This window comes from Nerophis lumbriciformis, linkage group LG11, assembly GCF_033978685.3.
Source record: "Nerophis lumbriciformis linkage group LG11, RoL_Nlum_v2.1, whole genome shotgun sequence".
NCBI classification, from domain to species: Eukaryota; Metazoa; Chordata; class Actinopteri; order Syngnathiformes; family Syngnathidae; genus Nerophis; species Nerophis lumbriciformis.
In genome coordinates, this window is record NC_084558.2 from 51,491,528 (window position 1) to 51,510,860 (window position 19,333).

Below are 19,333 nucleotides of genomic sequence, written 5' to 3' on the forward strand. Positions count from 1 at the left end.
CAATTACAAATAAAGATTTCTACACATAGAAGTAATCATCACCTTAAAGTGCCCTCTTTGGGGATTGTAACGGAGATCCATCTGGATTCATGAACTTAATTCTAAACATTTCTTCATAAAAAAATAAATCTTTAACATCAATATTTATGGAACATGTCCACAAAAAATCTAGCTGTCAACACTGAATATTGCATTGTTGCATTCCTTTTCACAGTTCTTTTTGACAGACATTTTAGTGAGGGTCAAACCATCATGTTATGGGGGAAACTCTGGGTTTATGGTAATGAATGGAATAGTCTACTTGATTTGATGTTCAGTTTAGGAACGTACATTCATATTTTGTTGAAATATTACTCAATAAATATATTTATAAAGGATTTTTAAATTGTTGCTATTTTTAGAATATTTAAAAAAAAATCTCACGTACCCCTTGGCATACCTTCAAGTACCCCCATTTGAGAACCACTGATGTAGACCACAAGGAAGTCTTTTACATTTAGAAAAAAAAATGACCCCTTTAATGTGCCTTATAATCCGGTGCGCCTTTTGTATGAAAAAGACCTGAATAGACCCGCTCATCGGCAGTGCGCCTTATAGTCCAGAACATACGGTGTGCTTTCTCATCCATTCTTGGTCTGGAAAAAGTCCCAAGAAAATGCAAGCGTTGGCTAGTTTGAATTGCTGGCCAGCCAGTCCAACGGGTTCCACAGTGGAGCTCACTCTTGATGACGCTGCCATAGAGGCATTTATTCAACCATTTTATCTTGTACCTGATGTCTTGTCTGGCAGCTGCTCATTGACCCTCCGCTTGTCTTCCAGTCCATCTCAATCAACGCCCTGGATGTCGGCTTGGGGGCCGAGTCCGGGGATCACGTCCGAACTCAGTCTGCGTCTCCAGTCCCCATCGTGACTGTCAGGGTGAGATTCAACGCCACTTCATTCAAATCCAACCTTTTTTTTTTTTGCGTTTGTGTTGAAATGGACTCTTGTGTGGTGGTGTCGAGCAGCAGCACAAACCTCAGCCATCGACCACCACCTTTGTCTTAAATCAGCTCAATCAGCTGCCGTCGCTGGGAGCCTCCGCGACCAAGCCGTCGGCCGCCAACCCCGTCAAACACACCATAACCGTCACCAAGGTGGTCCACGTCGCCAACACGGCCCTGCGCGGCTCCTCCACGCCCTCCTCCGCGGGCAACCCCCACTCAGTGTCCACAGCCGTGCCTTCAAACCACGACCAGGTGAGGAAGTCGCAAGTATGCAATGGCGTCACACACATTGACACACACACACACACACACACACGCTCTCCTGTGCACAGATCCAGCTGAAAGACCTCCTCAGGACGGGCAGCGTGAAGAGCTCGGGCCTTAAGGGCAACAGTCTGGTGGAGCTCATGAAGCTAAAGCCGCCGCCTGACATCGCCACCCCTGTAGCGACCGCCACCGGGCCCAGTAGGTTTCCAGCAGTTTCTCACCATTTTAGTCTGAGTAAACCCGAGCATCCATGTTGGAATTTAGTGATTTTAGTGAGCACTACTGGCCACACGCCATATTGAGTCTGTAGCTTTGATGCTAGCTTACTAGCATTGCAGGGTTTCCCGCAGCGCTTTGTTGTTAAAGCGGCCGCCTTAACAACAAAGAGCCACCGCCTAAACTAAAGTCTTAACAAGCTGCTCCGCTTAGTTCTGCCTCTGTCAGTACGTCTCTGCAGCACCCAGCATTGTCCCACCCACACAACCATCTGATTGGTTACACGCAGAGCGGTAACAACCAATCAGCAGTGCGTATTCAGAGTGCATGTAACAGCCAATCAGCAGTGCGTATTCAGAGCGCATGTAACAGCCAATCAGCAGTGCGTATTCAAAGCACATAGTCAGTGCTCCTGCGGTGGGGTGAGCAGAAAGGTGTATGTATAGCCGGTAAGCATAAGGCAGCGGACTCTCCCCAAATTATAATAAACAGCTGCCATTCAACTACTAGTAACATCACTATGAGCCCGTTGACCTTCTAGATACATAAGCGGCAGCTCAGCTCCCTCGCAGTCCTTGAGGTGAAGGCTAATTAGCTTTTAGTGTAACGTTAGCTCATTTTGCGGTGTGTGTTACGGACAGCAAAGCCCTGTCTGTCTGAGAGAAAGACAAGCATTATTGACCTACAGTTAACAACTAAGTTATTTCACTTTACCTTTTTCTGTGTTGATTGAGCTGTGTTGAAGCAGCAAAAAACGACATTATGTTAAATGAAGAGTATCTCTCTCTGTCTGTCTCTCTGTGTGTCTGTGTGTGTGTGTGTGTGTGTGTGTGTGTGTGCGTGTGCGTGTGCGTGCGATTTGTGACTCTTTATTAGTCTATTTTTAAAACTACTATTTTTAGGCCAGAAGGAGCTGTTCTAACCTATAACTTGGCAACAACATGCACTTTGAGAGTGCAGACAGCCCAGTTTTCATCAATTAATATATTCTGTAGACATACCCTCATCCGCTCTCTTTTCCTGAAAGCTGATCAGTCCAGTTGGAAATGCATCTGCTTTGAGTGTCGCAGGATATCCACACATTCTTGCCATCTCTGTCGTAGCATAGCTTTCGTCGGTAAAGTGTGCGGAACAAACGTCCAATTTCTTGCCACTTTCGCATCTTTGGGCCACTGGTGCAACTTAAATCCTTCCCTGTTCGTGTTGTTACACCCTCCGACAACACACCGACGAGGCATGATGTCTCCAAGGTACGGAAAACAGTCGAAAAAACGGAAAATAACAGAGCTGATTTGACTCGGTGTTTGAGAAAATGGCGGATTGCTTCCCGATGTGACGTCACGTTGTGACGTCATTGCTCCGAGAGCGAATAATAGAAAGGCGTTTAATTCGCCAAAATTCACCCATTTAGAGTTCGAAAATAGGTTAAAAAAAAAGAGGTCTTTTTTCTGCAACATCAAGGTATATATTGACGCTTACATAGGTCTGGTGATAATGTTCCCCTTTAAGAGAGAGAGAGTTTTTTTCCTCATGTTTGGTGCTTATAAACATGCTCTACTCACATTACAAAGGCCATTTTGACAAATAGGTGACTTTTCACAGAAGTAAGATGGCTGCCTTGACTTAGAAATTACAATGTAACTTTTTTTTTTCTTTTTTTTTTTCTGCCAAGGACAGAGGAAGGCATGAAGATGTTATCTATTTGCTCATGTTTGTTACCAGCAAAAAAGAAAAAGATAAGACTAATTCCCGCAAGGGATTCTTGTATTCCAAAATAATGAGTGACTCATCGGACCTGTTTGGACTTCAGGTGAGATGAACAATGGCATCAAGAAGGAAAACCTGTTCAAAGATGGCGTCAGAACCTGGAATAACGAGGACATCAGGATGCACGGTTTCCCACATTCCATGGTGAGTGTTAAGAGTCTAGAAAAGCAGGCAGACGTTTTATCACAAGTTTTCTGTGGCCGTCGCGCAGAAAGTTCCTGGGATGAAGGACGAGGATGAGCCCGAGGAAGAGGAGGAGGAAGAGTTGGGTCACGCGGAGACGTATGCGGAGTACATGCCCATGAAGTGTAAGTTGTACCGCCCTGGCCCAGTAGAGGACTCCACTGAGCAGCTGCTGTGTCCCACAGTGAAAGTGGGCTTGCGGCATCCCGACCCGGTGGTGGAGACCAGTTCCTTGTCCAGCGTCAACCCGCCGGAAGTCTGGTACCGACTGTCCATCCCGGAGGAGGTCATCGACCGCGGCTGCCTGTCTGCTCTGCAGCTGGAAGCCATCACGTACGCCGCCCAGGTGAGCGCCTGCCACACCTGCTTGGAACTTACTCCAAGGGTTTTTTTGGGTTTTTTTTAAGTCCCTATTTGCCCACGCAGCAACACGAAACGTTCCTGCCGAGCGGGGACAGGGCCGCCTACTTGATCGGAGACGGCGCCGGCGTGGGGAAAGGGCGAACCATCGCAGGGATCATCTATGAGAATTACCTCTTAGGCAGGAAAAGATCACTTTGGTATGTATGTTTTTTTTCATCTTTACGCTTACCCAACTGAAAATAAAGACACTTCCAACTGTCTTGTGTAGGTTTAGTGTTTCCAATGACTTGAAGTATGATGCAGAGCGGGACTTAAGGGACATAGGCGCCAAGAACATCCAGGTCCACTCACTGAACAAGGTACTCTATGATGGTGAAGCCTGTCACAATACTCTCATTTCAACTCTATACTCGTTTGATACATTTCATTCGGTCACCAAGGCCTGATTTGACATTTTAGTTCATTAACTTGCTCAGCCAAACTACCTCCAGGTAATGTTGCAATTTATATGCCAACAAAGAAATTGACTCAAAAAAGTTAAGGCTCCACTTTTTCAAAAATGCGTTACATTGATGCTAATATACATTGGCTTTGCTATTGACATGCTACTTGATTAGCATTAGCGACTTTACATGATGCTTTTGACAGCTCCGTATTTGTTAATAAAAACTACAACTAAGTTGCATGTCACAATCAAACCGCTGATGTGATAAGTACAATACTTACCGTATTAACACTTTTTAGGGCGCAACAAAAGACAAGCTTGAGGAAAGACTACCGTATTTTCCGCACCATAAGGCGCCCTGGGTTAAAAGCCGCGCCTTCAATGAACGGCATATTTCAAAACTTTGTCCACCTATAAGCCGCCCCGTGTTGTAAGCCGCATCTAACTGCGCTAAAGGAATGTCAAAAAAACAGTCAGATAGGTCAGTCAAACTTTAATAATATATTAAAACCAGCGTGATGTGGGCGCGCATGGAGTCGTATATCAACATGGACGGAGCTGCGTGAAAAAAGCCACCCGGCCTCTTCGCGTAAACTTAAACTTACCTTAACCACTCGCTCATCTTTTCTTCATCCTTCCCTTCGAGTTAGCTTTTATGATGACGCCGGCTGGAAAGGTCTCTTTTGGCAAGGTCTTCCTTTTGAATATCACCATGGGTGGAAGTTTCTGGCCATTAGCATGGCAAGCTAGAACCACAGTGAAGGATGACTTCTCATTCCCTGTGGTGCGAATATTCACCGTACGTGCTCCCGTTGTATCCACAGTGCGGTTCACAGGAATATCAGTTAGCTGTGAAATAGTAATCCGTGTGCGGATGGAGAGATTGCGTCTTTTCATGAACCGGATCCCTGTCGTTTATTAGGAGCCATTTTGTGGTCTTTACAGATGTAAACACACAACGGAAATTTAACGGTAATATCCGCGCGCTTTTTCTTCTTCTACGCGGGCGGGTGGTTGCTTACAGTAGAAGAAGAAGCGCTTCCTGTTCTATGGGGGCGGGTGCTTACCTTGGTGGTTGCTTGCGTAGAAGAAGAAGCGCTTCCTGTTCTACCGGGAAAAAAGATGGTGGCTGTTTACCGAAGTTGCGAGACCGAAACTTTATGAAAATGAATCTTAATATTTATCCATATATAAAGCGCACCGGGTTATAAGGCGCACTGTCAGCTTTTGAGAAAATTTGTGGTTTTTAGGTGCGCCTTATAGTGCGGAAAATACGGTAACCTGACTAGACAACACACTATAAACTTATACACTACTGCCATCTAGCGTCTTGGACTTGCAACTGTTACTGCAACTTATTGTCATACTTGAAAATGAGTGTTAAAAAAACAAGCTTCGACAACTGGGCTAAAGTTATCATAATCAGTTCAATTTTAACTGTTACTTTTTGGAGTATTGAGCAATACTTTTGACAACCCTAGTACGTTTTAGGGTTGCACAAGTAATCAAATTTTAATCGCGATCACGATTTTTGCAGCTTCTCGGCGATGTTGACATTTTAAGAAACAGGCTCCGCTGCATTTCAAACCAAGCACGTTCGCAGCCTACCGTTAGCCAACCACCAGGGGGCGACCGATAGACAGTGAGAGCAAGTAAGAGTTAGTGACAACTAGGGATGTCCCGATTCAGGTTTTTGCACTTCCGATCCGATACCGATACTGACCGATAATGGCCTATCCGAGCATGTATTAAAGTTTAAAGTTATTTAGCCTCCTTAGTTGTCAGAATCATGTTGAAAAGGGTTTTAGTACTCTTGATAACAACTAGCCAGCTGAATTAGGGGAGTTTGAATAATACACAATGGTTGGTAACAAGAAACTGACCTGTTTATTCAAGGATAAACACAAAATAGACAAAATTATACATGACAAACAGAAATGGCATCATTGAACTAGGGCTGGGCGATATGGCCTTTTTTTAATATTGCCATATTTTAAGGCCATATTGCGATACACAATATATATCTTGATATTTTGCCTTAGCCTTGAATGAACACTTGATGCATATAATCACAGCAGTATGATGATTCTATGTGTTTTGATTGATTGATTGAGACTTTTATTAGTAGGTTGCACAGTGAAGTACATATTCCGTACAATTGACCACTAAATGGTAACACCCCAATAAGTTTTTCAACTTGTTTAAGTCGTGGTCCACTTAAATTGATTCATGATACAGATATATACTATCAGATATATACTATCATCATAATACAGTCATCACACAAGATAATCACATTGAATTATTTACATTATTTATAATCCAGGGTGTGGAGGGGGGCGCCGGATGTAAGTGTCAAAAAGACAGCCAAAAGAGTTTGATATGAGAATAAATCTAAAGTTAAAATGTAGGGTAGAAATGCATCCATTTGCAGGAAATGTAGTCTTGATTTTCAACATTTTCTTTCAAGGCTCGCATGTCTACATCAAAACATTCTTCTTCATACTGCATTAATATATGCTACTTTTAAACTTTCATGCAGAGAAGGAAATCACAACTAAAATAATCACTAATTTTTTCATACGGTGTTGATCTGGAAATTTTTGCCTCGGCATTTTGATGGTGTGGACGTGTGGCACCGAATGGAGATAAGCGTCTCGACAGACGTTACAATGTTTGAACAATGATGACGAAAACTGTTTTCTCTGTCGTGTCCGTGTGTCGAAAATTGTTATGCGCTTATTTTTTTATTTGATTTTGTGCGTGGCATATAATTGCTATGCGCAGAGGACGTTTAAACAGTGTGCAATTGCACAACGTTGGTCACACGGCTGCGCTAGCATCACAGCTAACGTTAGCCATGCTGCTACCTCTCTGCTCGGGGAGGACGTATACGTATGTGACGTATGACGTGACAGTATGTGATGTGTGTAAGAAGGTGCGCTTGCTGTCTGTGAGAAGCACAGACAGCAAAGAGTGAGAAGAGCCTGTCGTGTAATGCCAGCAGCTAAAAGGAACTGCGTGAGAATCCACAGACCTGTGGATGTGTTGAAGGTGTGCTGGAAAATGCGGAACGGAAATTAGGGAGCAGCAGAAAAGTGAAATGTACTGTTTAAATAGGTGCGTTGGAAAACACGGAGCGGAGTTTGTTTTTTTAACTGGATCTGGATCGGCATTTTCCCATTCCTTGCCGATACGCATTTTTTTGCAAATATCGGCGGCCGATCCGATCCAAATATCGGATCGGGACATCCCTAGTGACAACAGAGGTTGAAGTTAGATCTGCTAATAGCTCCCGAAAATATTAGGAAAATGCATTGCTACATAGGTGCTCTCGCCTCTGTTACCCACAGGGTGCTAACAGGCACGCATTGTAACTCTGAAACACCGCTGCACACCTCGCCGTTTCCCGAAAACCCGTAAATGCTCACGTGCGGATGAACCCAATAACAAACGCCACAATGAGTTGCACGATAAAGCTGAGTTGGATTGCACGTCCAAACAAATTATCGAGTTGTGGACACACGTTGAGCATTAACAACAACTTCTTTTCTCAAAAACTTGTCAAAACAACAGACGTAATAAAGTTTTATTTGGCCAAAGACATATCTCATATACATATACTGTAAGCTAAGGCTGGGCGATATGGCAAAATAATTATCACAATTAATTTTTTCATATCATCCGATCTCGATTAATATGACTTTTTTATTAAATGCATATTGTCCCGTGCAGGATTATAGCGAGCGTTGTTGCATCCGTACTGTTTACTACTGCAGAATCTTGTAACAGACCATTTCTGCCATGTTTGATTGAGCTAAAATGTGCTAACAGCTGACTACTGTCATTGTGTCCATATATGTAATTGTGTTTACCAGAGGTGCAACAGTACAGGTAACCCACACTACGGTCTGTACTTGGTTTTAGGGCCACGGTTTTGCCTCTTTTTGATACGTTTTGTGGGGGTAATGAGAACCACTATTTTTCCTCTCGAAGTTAGTTTTTTTGCTTAGCACAAACATTCTTCAGTAAACAAAGTATCCGTGGTTTACCGAATACTATAATATAGGGCAAGGCGATATGGCCTTTTATTAATATCTAGGTATTTTTAGGCCATGTCACAATACACAATATATATCTCGATATTTTGCCTTTGCCTTGAATGAACACTTGACGCATATAATCACAGCAGTATGATGATTCTATGTGTCTACATTAAAACATTCTTCTTCATACTGCATATATATGCACATTTTATCAGACAGGGAAGTCACAACTAAGTCAATTTAGCAAAAGTGTATTTATTAAACAGTGGCACAAACATTCATGTCATTTCCAAAACAGAAAGTGCAAGATTGTCCGAGACATTTTAAAACAAGCTATTAGTGCACTTTTGTGCATGTCACTAAGATGACATATCAAAACAACACTAAATTAAAGTGCACTTTTTGTACAGAACGCCACTACAATAGTTAAAAACAAATAAAGTGCACTTTTGTGCATGATGTCACACAAGATATTTCAATAAGTGTCAAATAAAAATGAGCTGCATAATAGGAAATCAAATAGTGTATGTCCTTCGCTATGTGGTAGGTTCCTGCGGACGTTATCTCCTTCTGTTGTTGACTATTTTTTTCATATGGGGTTGATCTGGAAATGAAAGACGCCAACCTCAATTGGGTCAGTGCTGGTTGCTTTCGCATTTTGTTGGTGTGACACCGGCCGAGATGTTGACATGCGGAGTTTCAAGCACTCTTCATTCTCTAGCGGGTGACTTTTCAAATGATGCTACAAATTAGTAGTGCCGCTACTTTTTGTAGCAACGCTTTTGCCGCATACTTGACATATTACGGTTGTCTGTTCAACATCTTCCCGCTTGAAGCCAAGCCACCGCCAGACGATGGACCCTGTGCTGTTTTTCTTGGGAATTAATTCTTCTTCCTCCATTTGTTACCAGATTCGCACCTTCTCTCTCTCTCGTATTACCACTCAGCTTGCACCACAGCTAATGTTACCCATGCCACTACCTCTCTGCTCGGCGAGGGCGTATGACATTGCACGCGCGACAGTATGTGACGTATGTAACAAGGTGCGCTTGTTTTACGTCTCTGTGAGAAGGAGAGACAAGAAAGAGTGAGAAACGCATGTAGAGTAATGCCCTCAGCCAAAAGCAACTGCGTGAGAAAGTATACTCGAATACTCATGAAATAGTCATTTTCTACATCGCACAGAGAAACCCGCGATATCGAGTATATTCAATATATCGCCCAGTCCTGCTATAATACTTTTAAAGGAGAACATTATCACCAGACCTATGTAAGCGTCAATATATACCTTGATGTTGCAGAAAAAAGACCACATATTTTTTTAACCGATTTCCGAACTCTAAATGGGTGAATTTTGGCAAATTAAACACCTTTCTATTATTCGCTCTCGGAGCGATGACGTCACAACGTGACGTCAAATCGGGAAGCAATCCGCCATTTTCTCAAACACATTACAAACACCGAGTCAAATCAGCTCTGTTATTTTCCGTTTTTTCGACTGTTTTCCGTACTTTGGAGACATCATGCCTCGTCGGTGTGTTGTCGGAGGGTGTAACAACACAAACAGGGACGGATTCAAGTTGCACCAGTGGCCCAAAGATGCGAAAGTGGCAAGAAATTGGACGTTTGTTCCGCACACTTTACCGACGAAAGCTATGCTACGACAGAGATGGCAAGAATGTGTGGATATCCTGCGACACTCAAAGCAGATGCATTTCCGACGATAAAGTCAAAGAAATCTGCCGCCAGACCCCCATTGAATCTGCCGGAGTGTGTGAGCAATTCAGGGACAAAGGACCTCGGTAGCACGGCAAGCAATGGCAGCAGTTTGTTCCCGCAGACGAGCGAGCTAAACCCCCTGGATGTCTTGGCTCACACCGTCCCTTATGCCACTGAAGATGATCAAGAGAAGAATATCGACCCTAGCTTCCCTGGCCTGCTGACATCAACTCCAAAACTGGACAGATCAGCTTTCAGGAAAAGAGAGTGAATGAGGGTATGTCTACAGAATATATTAATTGATGAAAATTGGGCTGTCTGCACTCTCAAAGTGCATGTTGTTGCCAAATGTATTTCATATGCTGTAAACTTAGTTCATAGTTGTTAGTTTCCTTTAATGCCAAACAAACACATACCAATCGTTGGTTAGAAGGCGATCGCCGAATTCGTCCTCGCTTTCTCCCGTGTCGCTGGCTGTCGTGTCGTTTTCGTCGCTTTCGCTTGCATACGGTTCAAACCGATATGGCTCAATAGCTTCAGTTTCTTCTTCAATTTCGTTTTCGCTACCTGCCTCCACACTACAACCATCCGTTTCAATACATACGTAATCTGTTGAATCGCTTAAGCCGCTGAAATCCGAGTCTGAATCCGAGCTAATGTCGCTATATCTTGCTGTTCTTTCCGCCATGTTTGTTTGTGTTGGCATCACTATGTGACGTCACAGGAAAATGGACGGGTGTATATAACGATGGTTAAAATCAGGCACTTTGAAGCTTTTTTTAGGGATATTGCGTGATGGGTAAAATTTTGAAAAAAACTTCGAAAAATAAATTAAGCCACTGGGAACTGATTTTTAATGTTTTAACCCTTCTGAAATTGTGATAATGTTCCCCTTTAAATAATCATGATTATTATTTTGGCCATAATGGTTTTGGCTTAGTCCTGTCAATGTGACTCCACATCTCTTTTCAGTTCAAATACGGCAAAATCTCCTCCAAACACAACGGCAGCGTGAAAAAGGGCGTCATCTTCGCCACCTACTCTTCGTTGATCGGAGAGAGCCAGTCGGGAGGGAAGTACAAGACCAGGTTTGAGCAGCTGCTGCACTGGTGCGGGGAGGACTTTGACGGCGCTGTATCCTTTCATAAAGATCCTTCTTAGTTTATCCACGTACGAAATGTTTCCTTGACTCCAACCGCCTCAGATTGTCTACGATGAATGCCACAAAGCTAAGAACGTGTGTCCCATTGGATCATCCAAACCCACGAAAACCGGGCTGGCGGTGTTGGAGCTGCAGAACAAACTACCCAAGGCTCGCGTGGTGTACGCCAGTGCGACAGGTTGGTGGAAGAAAAGGAGTTTTGTCCGTTCACCAGGCTGAGTTTGCTGCACATGCTCCAACCAGGTGCCTCTGAACCAAGAAACATGGCGTACATGAACCGCTTGGGCATCTGGGGACACAAAACGCCCTTCAGGGAGTTTGGCAACTTTATCCAAGCGGTAGAGCGCAGGTGAGAACGTTGAAGGTTCCAGCAGGTTTGGAAGAGAGCTTAATAAACCAAGTGACTTCCAGGGGAGTGGGCGCCATGGAGATTGTGGCCATGGACATGAAGCTGAGGGGAATGTACATCGCAAGGCAGCTGAGTTTCACAGGCGTAACGTTCAAGATCGAGGAGGTTCCCCTGACTCAGCACTACATCAACATGTACAACAAGTCTGTCAGGCTGGTGAGTGCACCCTCCAGCTGCCCAACGTGTTCCTGCCTGTCCTCGCTTCAACCTCACTTCTTGGCAAACAGTGGGTGAGCGCACGCGAGAAGTTCCAGCAGGCCGCCAACCTGATGGACGCCGAGCAGCGCATGAAGAAGTCCATGTGGGGCCAGTTCTGGTCGGCCCACCAGAGGTTCTTCAAGTACCTCTGCATCGCCTCCAAGGTCCGCAGGGTGGTCCAGCTGGCCCGAGAGGAGGTGCAGAATGGGAAGGTGAGACCCGCAAAGGTTTCTGTTAAAACGCCACAAAATGATCCTCACTCTTCCTGGAACAAGATGTCGCTGACGTGTTGCTCCCCCGCAGTGCGTGGTGATTGGCCTGCAGTCCACCGGAGAAGCGAGAACCCTGGAGGCCTTGGAGGAAGGAGGCGGAGAGCTTAATGACTTTGTCTCAACCGCAAAGTAGGAAGAAATGTTTCATACAGTACAGGACACACCTTCTCCTCTTCTTTATTTTCATGACTATTTACATTGTAGATTGTCACATCAAAACTATCAATGAACACATGTGGAGTTATGTAATGGAAATAACTGAAAACGTGTTTTATATTTGAGTTTCTTCAAAATAGCCACCTTTTGCTCTGATTACTGCTTTGCACACTCTTGGCATTCTCTCCATGAGCCTCAAGAGGTAGTCACCTGAAGTGGTTTTCACTTCACAGGTGTGCTTGAAACGATTCATGTGATGTAGCGTTTTGTTGATATTATATGGTGCATAATTCCTACACAAAATATTTCTGCTCAAACTCTTAATAGATCTGTCCCAATACAGCATATACAGTTTGGACACATTCTCATTCACAACCATACTTGCCAACCTTGAGACCTCCGATTTCGGGGGGAGGGGGGTGGGCGTGGTTGGGGGGGGACGGGGGCGTGACTAAAAGGGGAGGAGTACATTTACAGCTAGAATTCACCAAGTCAAGTATTTCATAAATTATATATATATATATATATATATATATATATATAAGAAATACTTGACGTTCAGTGAATTCTAGCTATATATATATATATATATATATATATATATATATATACGTATATATATATGTGTGTATATATATATATATATATATATATATACTAGAGATGCGCGGTTTGCGGGCACAACCGCGGAGTCCGCGGATTATCCGCGGATCGGGCGGATGAAATTAAAAAAAATTAGATTTTAACCGCGGGTCGGGTCGGGTCGGGCGGTGGAAATAAAAAAAAAAAAGATTTTAAATAGATTCAGGCGGGTGGCAGTTAAACCAATTCTGAAATATATATACATAGTTAAATGTTGTTACCCACATACGAAAAACGAGCAGGCACCTGCTGCATATGCCACAACAGAAGAAAAAAAAGAAAAAAGAGATGGACACTTTTACGGAGCGGAGAAGGGACGCCTCGCCGGGGTCCGGGACCGAGGCCCCTTCCCCCGAGAGGGCCCCACCGGGAGCCGTAGCTGAGGCGATCCGCGAGAAGGGCCCGACGCACGTCCAGGGTCACCACCGCGCCCACCGCACAGACACCCCGCCTCGTCCGCCTTTGCCGCGGCCGGCGTCACGCGCAGCAGGTAAGCAGCTTATCTGCCCGCCACCCCCGTGGCCGGGGGCTCGTAACAGGGGTCACTCCGCGCGCAGTGCGCTCACGAAAGGGGTGGGGCTCACCCTGGTTGATATAGACAGGACGGTGGCCATGGAAGTTGGAACCCGCTAAGGAGTGTGTAACAACCCACCTGCCGAATCAACTAGCCCTGAAAATGGATGGCGCCCATACCCGGCCGTCGCCGGCAGCGAGACGCGCTTGGAGGTGCGCTCAGCGCGGCTCCCATATGATTGCGCACTGGTGTGCGTCTGGGTCGTGACAGCGTGGCACGCGAATGTCTGTGCTGCATTGGATCAGTCTCCTTTCTTTAACAGGCAAAAGCTTTATAACCTCACTAATGCCTTGCATCGTCTATATTAGATATATAACAACGGGTGGGTGCGGTTCTGATCAAATGTTACATCGGGTGGATGGCGGATGGTTGACGACTTTCTGATGCGGTTGCGGATGAAATAATTGCCTATCCGCGCATCTCTAATATATACGTATATATATTTATTATATATATAAATAAAATAAATACTTGAATTTCAGTTTTCATTTATTTACACATATACACACATAACACTCATCTACTCATTGTGGAGTTAAGGGTTGAATTGTCCATCCTTGTTCTATTCTCTGTCACTATTTTTCTAACCATGCTGAACACCCTCTCTGATGATGCATTGCTGTGTGGCACGCACAAAAGTGCCTTCATCAAATGTACTAGATGGCAGTATTGTCCTGTTTAAGAGTGTCACAACATTGCTGTTTACGGCAGACGAACTGCTTTACGGTATACAAAAACGTGACTGCTGTTGTTGTGTGTTGTTGCCGCGCTGGGAGGACGTTAATGAAACTGCCTAACAATAAACCCACATTAGAAACCAAGAACTCGCCCTCCATCATTCTACAGTTATAACGTGGTTGGGCAGGTATGCTGTTTATGTTGTGGGTTAGCGGACTCAGGTCCTCATGGACTTGAGTCCGCCTGAATTTCGGGAGATTTTCGGGAGAAAATTTGTCCCGGGAGGTTTTCGGGAGAGGCGCTGAATTTCGGGAGTCTCCCGGAAAATCCGGGAGGGTTGGCAAGTATGTTCACAACACAACTGATGGTCCCAACCCCATTGATAAAGCAAGAAATTCCACTAATCAACCCTGATAAGGCACACCTGTGAAGTGAAAACCATTTCAGGTGACTACCTCTTGAGGCTCATGGAGAGAATGCTAAGAGTGTGCAAAGCAGTAATCCAAGCAAAGGGTGGCTATTTTGAAGAAACTAGATTAAAAAACATGTTAAGTACATAACTCCACATGTGTTCATTCATAGTTTTGATGTGACAATCTACAATGTAAATAGTCATGAAAATAAAGAAAACACATTGAATGAGGAGAAGGTGGGTCTAAACTTCTGGCCTGTACTGTACATAAGAGAGAAGAATGTGTGCGTTGACTGTCTGCTGTCATTGCAGAGGTGTGCTGCAGTCTCTGGTGGAGAAGCACTTCCCAGCTCCTGACCGACAGAAACTGTACAGCCTGCTGGGCATCGACCTCTCCGCCAAGAAGACGCCGTCTCCCAACGATTCTGCAGCTCAGCTCCAACAGAAGGGGAAGAAAAGAAAAGGTACTGGGAATAAGATCTAAGACAGGAGTGTCCAAACTTTTTCCACTAAGGGCCACACACCGGAAAATCCAATCACCTTTTTGATATTTTAATACCGTATTTTCCGCACTATAAGGCGCACCTAAAAACCACAAACTTTCTCAAAAGCGGACAGTGCGCCTTATAACCCGGTGCGCTTTATATATGGATAAATATTAAGATTCATTTTCATAAAGTTTAGGTCTCGCAACTACGGTAAACAGCCGCCATCTTTTTTCCCCGTAGAAGAAGCGCGCGGTGCATGCTGGGATATGTGACGTTTCATTTCCATTTGTGTGTTTATGTAAAGACCCCAAAATGGCTCCTATTAAGTGTGTTGTCTGTCTAATTATAAATAATGCAGACGAGGCGTGTTAACTGAGTTCTCAACGTTTTCTCACAGCGTGCTCATAACCACATTCGAACTCCCAGCATACAACAGCGCTTCTCAGGGCTACCGCGCATGCTCGTAACTATCGTTGCATGCTGGGTAGTGTAGTTGTTATATTTGCTAGCTCATAACAGCACATTGAGAGACACGCTTACGCGCTTGATTCAATATTCGCCGTCATTCCGGGTGGATTGACAAAAGACCTCCAGCCGCTAGATATTGGTGTCAACAGGGCATTCGAAGCTAGACTGCTAACTGCGTGGGAACGTCTCAGGGCTACCGCGCATGCTCGTAACTATCGTTGCATGCTGGGTAGTGTAGTTGTTATATTTGCTAGCTCATAACAGCACATTGAGAGACACGCTTACGCGCTTGATTCAATATTCGCCGTCATTCCGGGTGGATTGACAAAAGACCTCCAGCCGCTAGATATTGGTGTCAACAGGGCATTCGAAGCTAGACTGCTAACTGCGTGGGAACAATGGAAGACAGAAGGCGAACACACCTTCACTAAGACGAGGAGGCAGCGCCAGACGACGCCAACATCTGCCAGTGGATCGTAAATTTGCCCAACTTTTCACTTCGGACACCGAAGACGAAGGATTTACGAATGAAGAATAACTTCAGAAAGTGAGCGCTATGTTTATTTTGTGTGTTGTGACATTAACGTTCGAGCAACATTATGTTGCTATTGCTCTGCACTATTTTGAATTTTACTATGTTTGTGATTGCACATTTGCGTACATTTTGGGAGTGAACAGAGTTGTTAGAACGCTGGTTTTTAATATATTATTAAAGTTTGACTGACCTATCTGACTGTTTTTTTGACATTCCCTTTAGCGCAGCGTAGGCGCGGCTTATAGTCCGGGGCGGCTTATTGGTGGACAAAGTTATGAAATATGTAATTCATTGAAGGTGCGGCTAATAATCCGGTGCGCCTTATAGTGCGGAAAATACGGTATATAGATTTTTTTTTTTAACCTTTAGGGTTCCTCTGAAGTTTGGTCCCAGGGACTTGGAAGGGTATTAGTGAAAAAATGTTTCAAAAATCTCTACATCAACCTATTGATGTAGAGATGTTGATTTATTAAAAAAAAAGTTTCATGCCCTTTTGGTCAATACACTTTTGTGGCTAAAACATTTTAAAAGTGGAATATTTGATGTAAAGTACTTCATAACATTGCTTTTAAATTATTTTTTGAGCAGTGACAGCTTAAAAAAAAAAATAATAATACGGTAATCACAAAATTCTTGGGGATCCAAAACAACCCACCACACATAAAAGTGATGAAAATAAGTCACACCTTTTATTTTTTTTTATTTTTACTATTAAGCCTCTAAATCAGTTTCTGATGTATCCATTTATTATAGTTTAAAAAAAAAATCTAAATTAATCAATTATTTTTTGAGCAGTGACAGCTTTAAAAAAATAAAATAAAATCACCAAAACTCATGGGATCCAAAACGACCCGCACATAAAAGTGATGAAATTAAGTCACATCTTTTTATTAATTTTATTTTTTTCCAACGATTAAGTCTCAATGAATTTCAGATCTATCCGTTTATTATACATATTTTTTTATCAATCAAAAAGAGTCAATAACATAACTGATTTTAATACATTATTTTTTGAGCAGTGGCGGCTTTAAAAAAAAAATTTTTTAAAAATCCCACAAATTCTTGGGGATCCAAAAAGACCCCCCGCAGATAAAAGTGATTAAATTAAGTCACACCTTTTTATTTTTATTCTATTTCAGATCCATCCGTTTATTATAGGTGTTTTTTTTTCATCAATCAAAAAGAGTTAACATAACTTATTTTAATTCATTATTATTTTTTGAGCATGACTGTTTTAAAGTAAAAAAAAAATTAGTTATTTGAGTCAACATTTCGACTTTTTTTTCTTTACATTTCACCTGTATGTTCTTTTTTTCCACTTTTATTTTTTATTTTTTGTAAAGTATCTTTAGAATGTGTCGCGGGCCGTCCAAACACTTTGTACACCCCTGATCCAAGCTCATACCTGCCAACTACTCCGGTTTTCCCGTAATTAGTACGGTTTTCATCAACCTATTCCGGGTTACGGTTGCAGTGATAAAAAATACGGTTTTTCATTAATTAATTTTTTAATTTTTTTTAAGTTTTATTCACGAAATCGCGTAACAACAATGACAATCGACACTGCTTCCCGTAACTTCCTATCGAGCCATTCCGAATGCCATACGCGAGGCTATTTATAGCACCGCTGCCAAGCACGAGGCACCTGTTGCCATTGTTTCCAAACGAGCGAACGATCATGGAATCAGCTGGAGAAAAACCGCAAACGAGTCTTAAACCGAAAAGAAAACTGCAGTCATTCCGTGAAGAATATTCAAAAGCCTATCCGGGAATAATTATCCGTTCCAAAAAGGGTGAAAACTACGCGAATTGCACCTTGTGCAGACAAGATTTTTCGATCGGACACGGAGGAATTAGCGACGTAAAAGACCACGTTGGGACAAAAAAACACAAGTCTAATGCCGTTGCTAAATTTGGATTTTAGCCACAAAAAGGTAATGACACCAATGTTATCTATTGGAATTGTTTAGTACTGTTATACTGTTAAGTGTTTATACTATTTATGCTTTCAAGTCCAAGTTGAAGAAATCTTGTTAAATGTTGACAGCATAACTACCAAAATACAGAAGAATGTCCTTAATATTTTTGCAGTGCTATTTCTGTTGAAAAGTTCAAATGATTACATTAGAGATGTGATGTGCCACTTTTCAAGTGTCTGATGGCTTCAATTAATTTTCATTCATTTTTCATATTTTGAATTCTTTTGAAAGGCTTACAAAAAAACTACATTTGAATTGTAATTCCATGCTATTGACAGGGCTATTAATTTTAATGAAGTTAGCTTACCATGTTTACAGTATGATAATTGTGATAGAAATGTGAATTTTAGGCACAGAATATTTTTGACAATTGAACAAGGCAGTAGATTATACAAGCTTGGACAGAAAGTTAATAATGACACCAATTTTTTTTTTAATGGAATTGTTTAGTACTGTTTTACCATTTGTTTACTGTAAAAAGTGTTTATACTTTCAATTAACAAATTGAAGTCTTGTGAAAGGTTGACAGGATAACTGGCATTAACTGTCAAAATAATTTCAAACTATTGAAGTTAGCTTACAGAATAAACATGTCAATCAACCCATATGATTTTTGCTGTAATATTTTTGTTTTGAAAAGTCACTGACTGATAGAAAAGTGATGGTTTTAGCAACATTTTAACCTGTCTGAATGCAATCAATCATTTTGCGTCGGGGGTCTTCGCCCCCCCTGAACCCCCCACCAGGACTTTGTCCTGGACCTACCGGGGCCTGCGGCCCCTGGACCCTGGCTACTAGGTTTTTCTGATTTCAAAAGTTGGCAGGTATGCAAGCTGCTGTGAAATAATAAATGAAGGTGTGTCTCCTCCCAGGCCCGGAGTTAAAGAAGCAGCAGCAGAAGAAGAAGCCTCGCACACATGGCGGCCTGTCGGGCACCAGCTCCGACGAGAGCCAGTCGGAGGAGTCGGATAAAGACTCGGGCAGAGACGACAGCGACGACAGCTTCAAGTCGGTCAGCTCGGCAGACGAGGACGACGACTTCAACCCTTTCAGAGACGAGTCTGATGACCAGGACGGTGAGGATTGTGAGGAGGAAGGATGCTGGCAATGTGAGGTATTGTACGCCACAAACCTTTTTCTCTCCAGATCCCTGGCTTGTCAGAAAGGAGCCCAAGAAGAACAAAGAGAAGAAGAAGAAGAAGAAAAAGAGAAGGAAGAGCATCGACCCGGATTCCATTCAAAGTGCCTTGTTAGCGTCTGGACTAGGCTCCAACCGACCTGCGTTCACCGCGCCTGTGGCGTCGCTGCCTCCCAGCACGCCGTCTACGGGTAAACCGCCAAATATCCTTGACTTTCTTTCTTTCCTTC

At 43.1% G+C, this 19,333-nt stretch overlaps 1 protein-coding gene across 1 annotated transcript in view; it reads left to right on the top strand.

Annotated features, from left to right (window-relative positions):
* The window catches only part of sbno1 (strawberry notch homolog 1 (Drosophila)), a 90,631-nt gene that overhangs the window by 27,267 nt on the left and 44,031 nt on the right, over positions 1–19,333 (top strand). Inside the window, exons 3-19 of the mRNA XM_061966398.2 lie at positions 820–918; positions 1,008–1,238; positions 1,319–1,451; positions 3,280–3,380; positions 3,448–3,544; positions 3,605–3,765; positions 3,846–3,979; positions 4,051–4,141; positions 10,965–11,126; positions 11,197–11,332; positions 11,398–11,503; positions 11,566–11,719; positions 11,791–11,973; positions 12,065–12,162; positions 14,808–14,959; positions 18,838–19,041; positions 19,112–19,294. Of these exons, the coding sequence (XP_061822382.1) occupies positions 820–918; positions 1,008–1,238; positions 1,319–1,451; positions 3,280–3,380; positions 3,448–3,544; positions 3,605–3,765; positions 3,846–3,979; positions 4,051–4,141; positions 10,965–11,126; positions 11,197–11,332; positions 11,398–11,503; positions 11,566–11,719; positions 11,791–11,973; positions 12,065–12,162; positions 14,808–14,959; positions 18,838–19,041; positions 19,112–19,294 (2,425 nt within the window). The remainder of the gene's footprint in view (positions 1–819; positions 919–1,007; positions 1,239–1,318; positions 1,452–3,279; positions 3,381–3,447; positions 3,545–3,604; positions 3,766–3,845; positions 3,980–4,050; positions 4,142–10,964; positions 11,127–11,196; positions 11,333–11,397; positions 11,504–11,565; positions 11,720–11,790; positions 11,974–12,064; positions 12,163–14,807; positions 14,960–18,837; positions 19,042–19,111; positions 19,295–19,333) is intronic.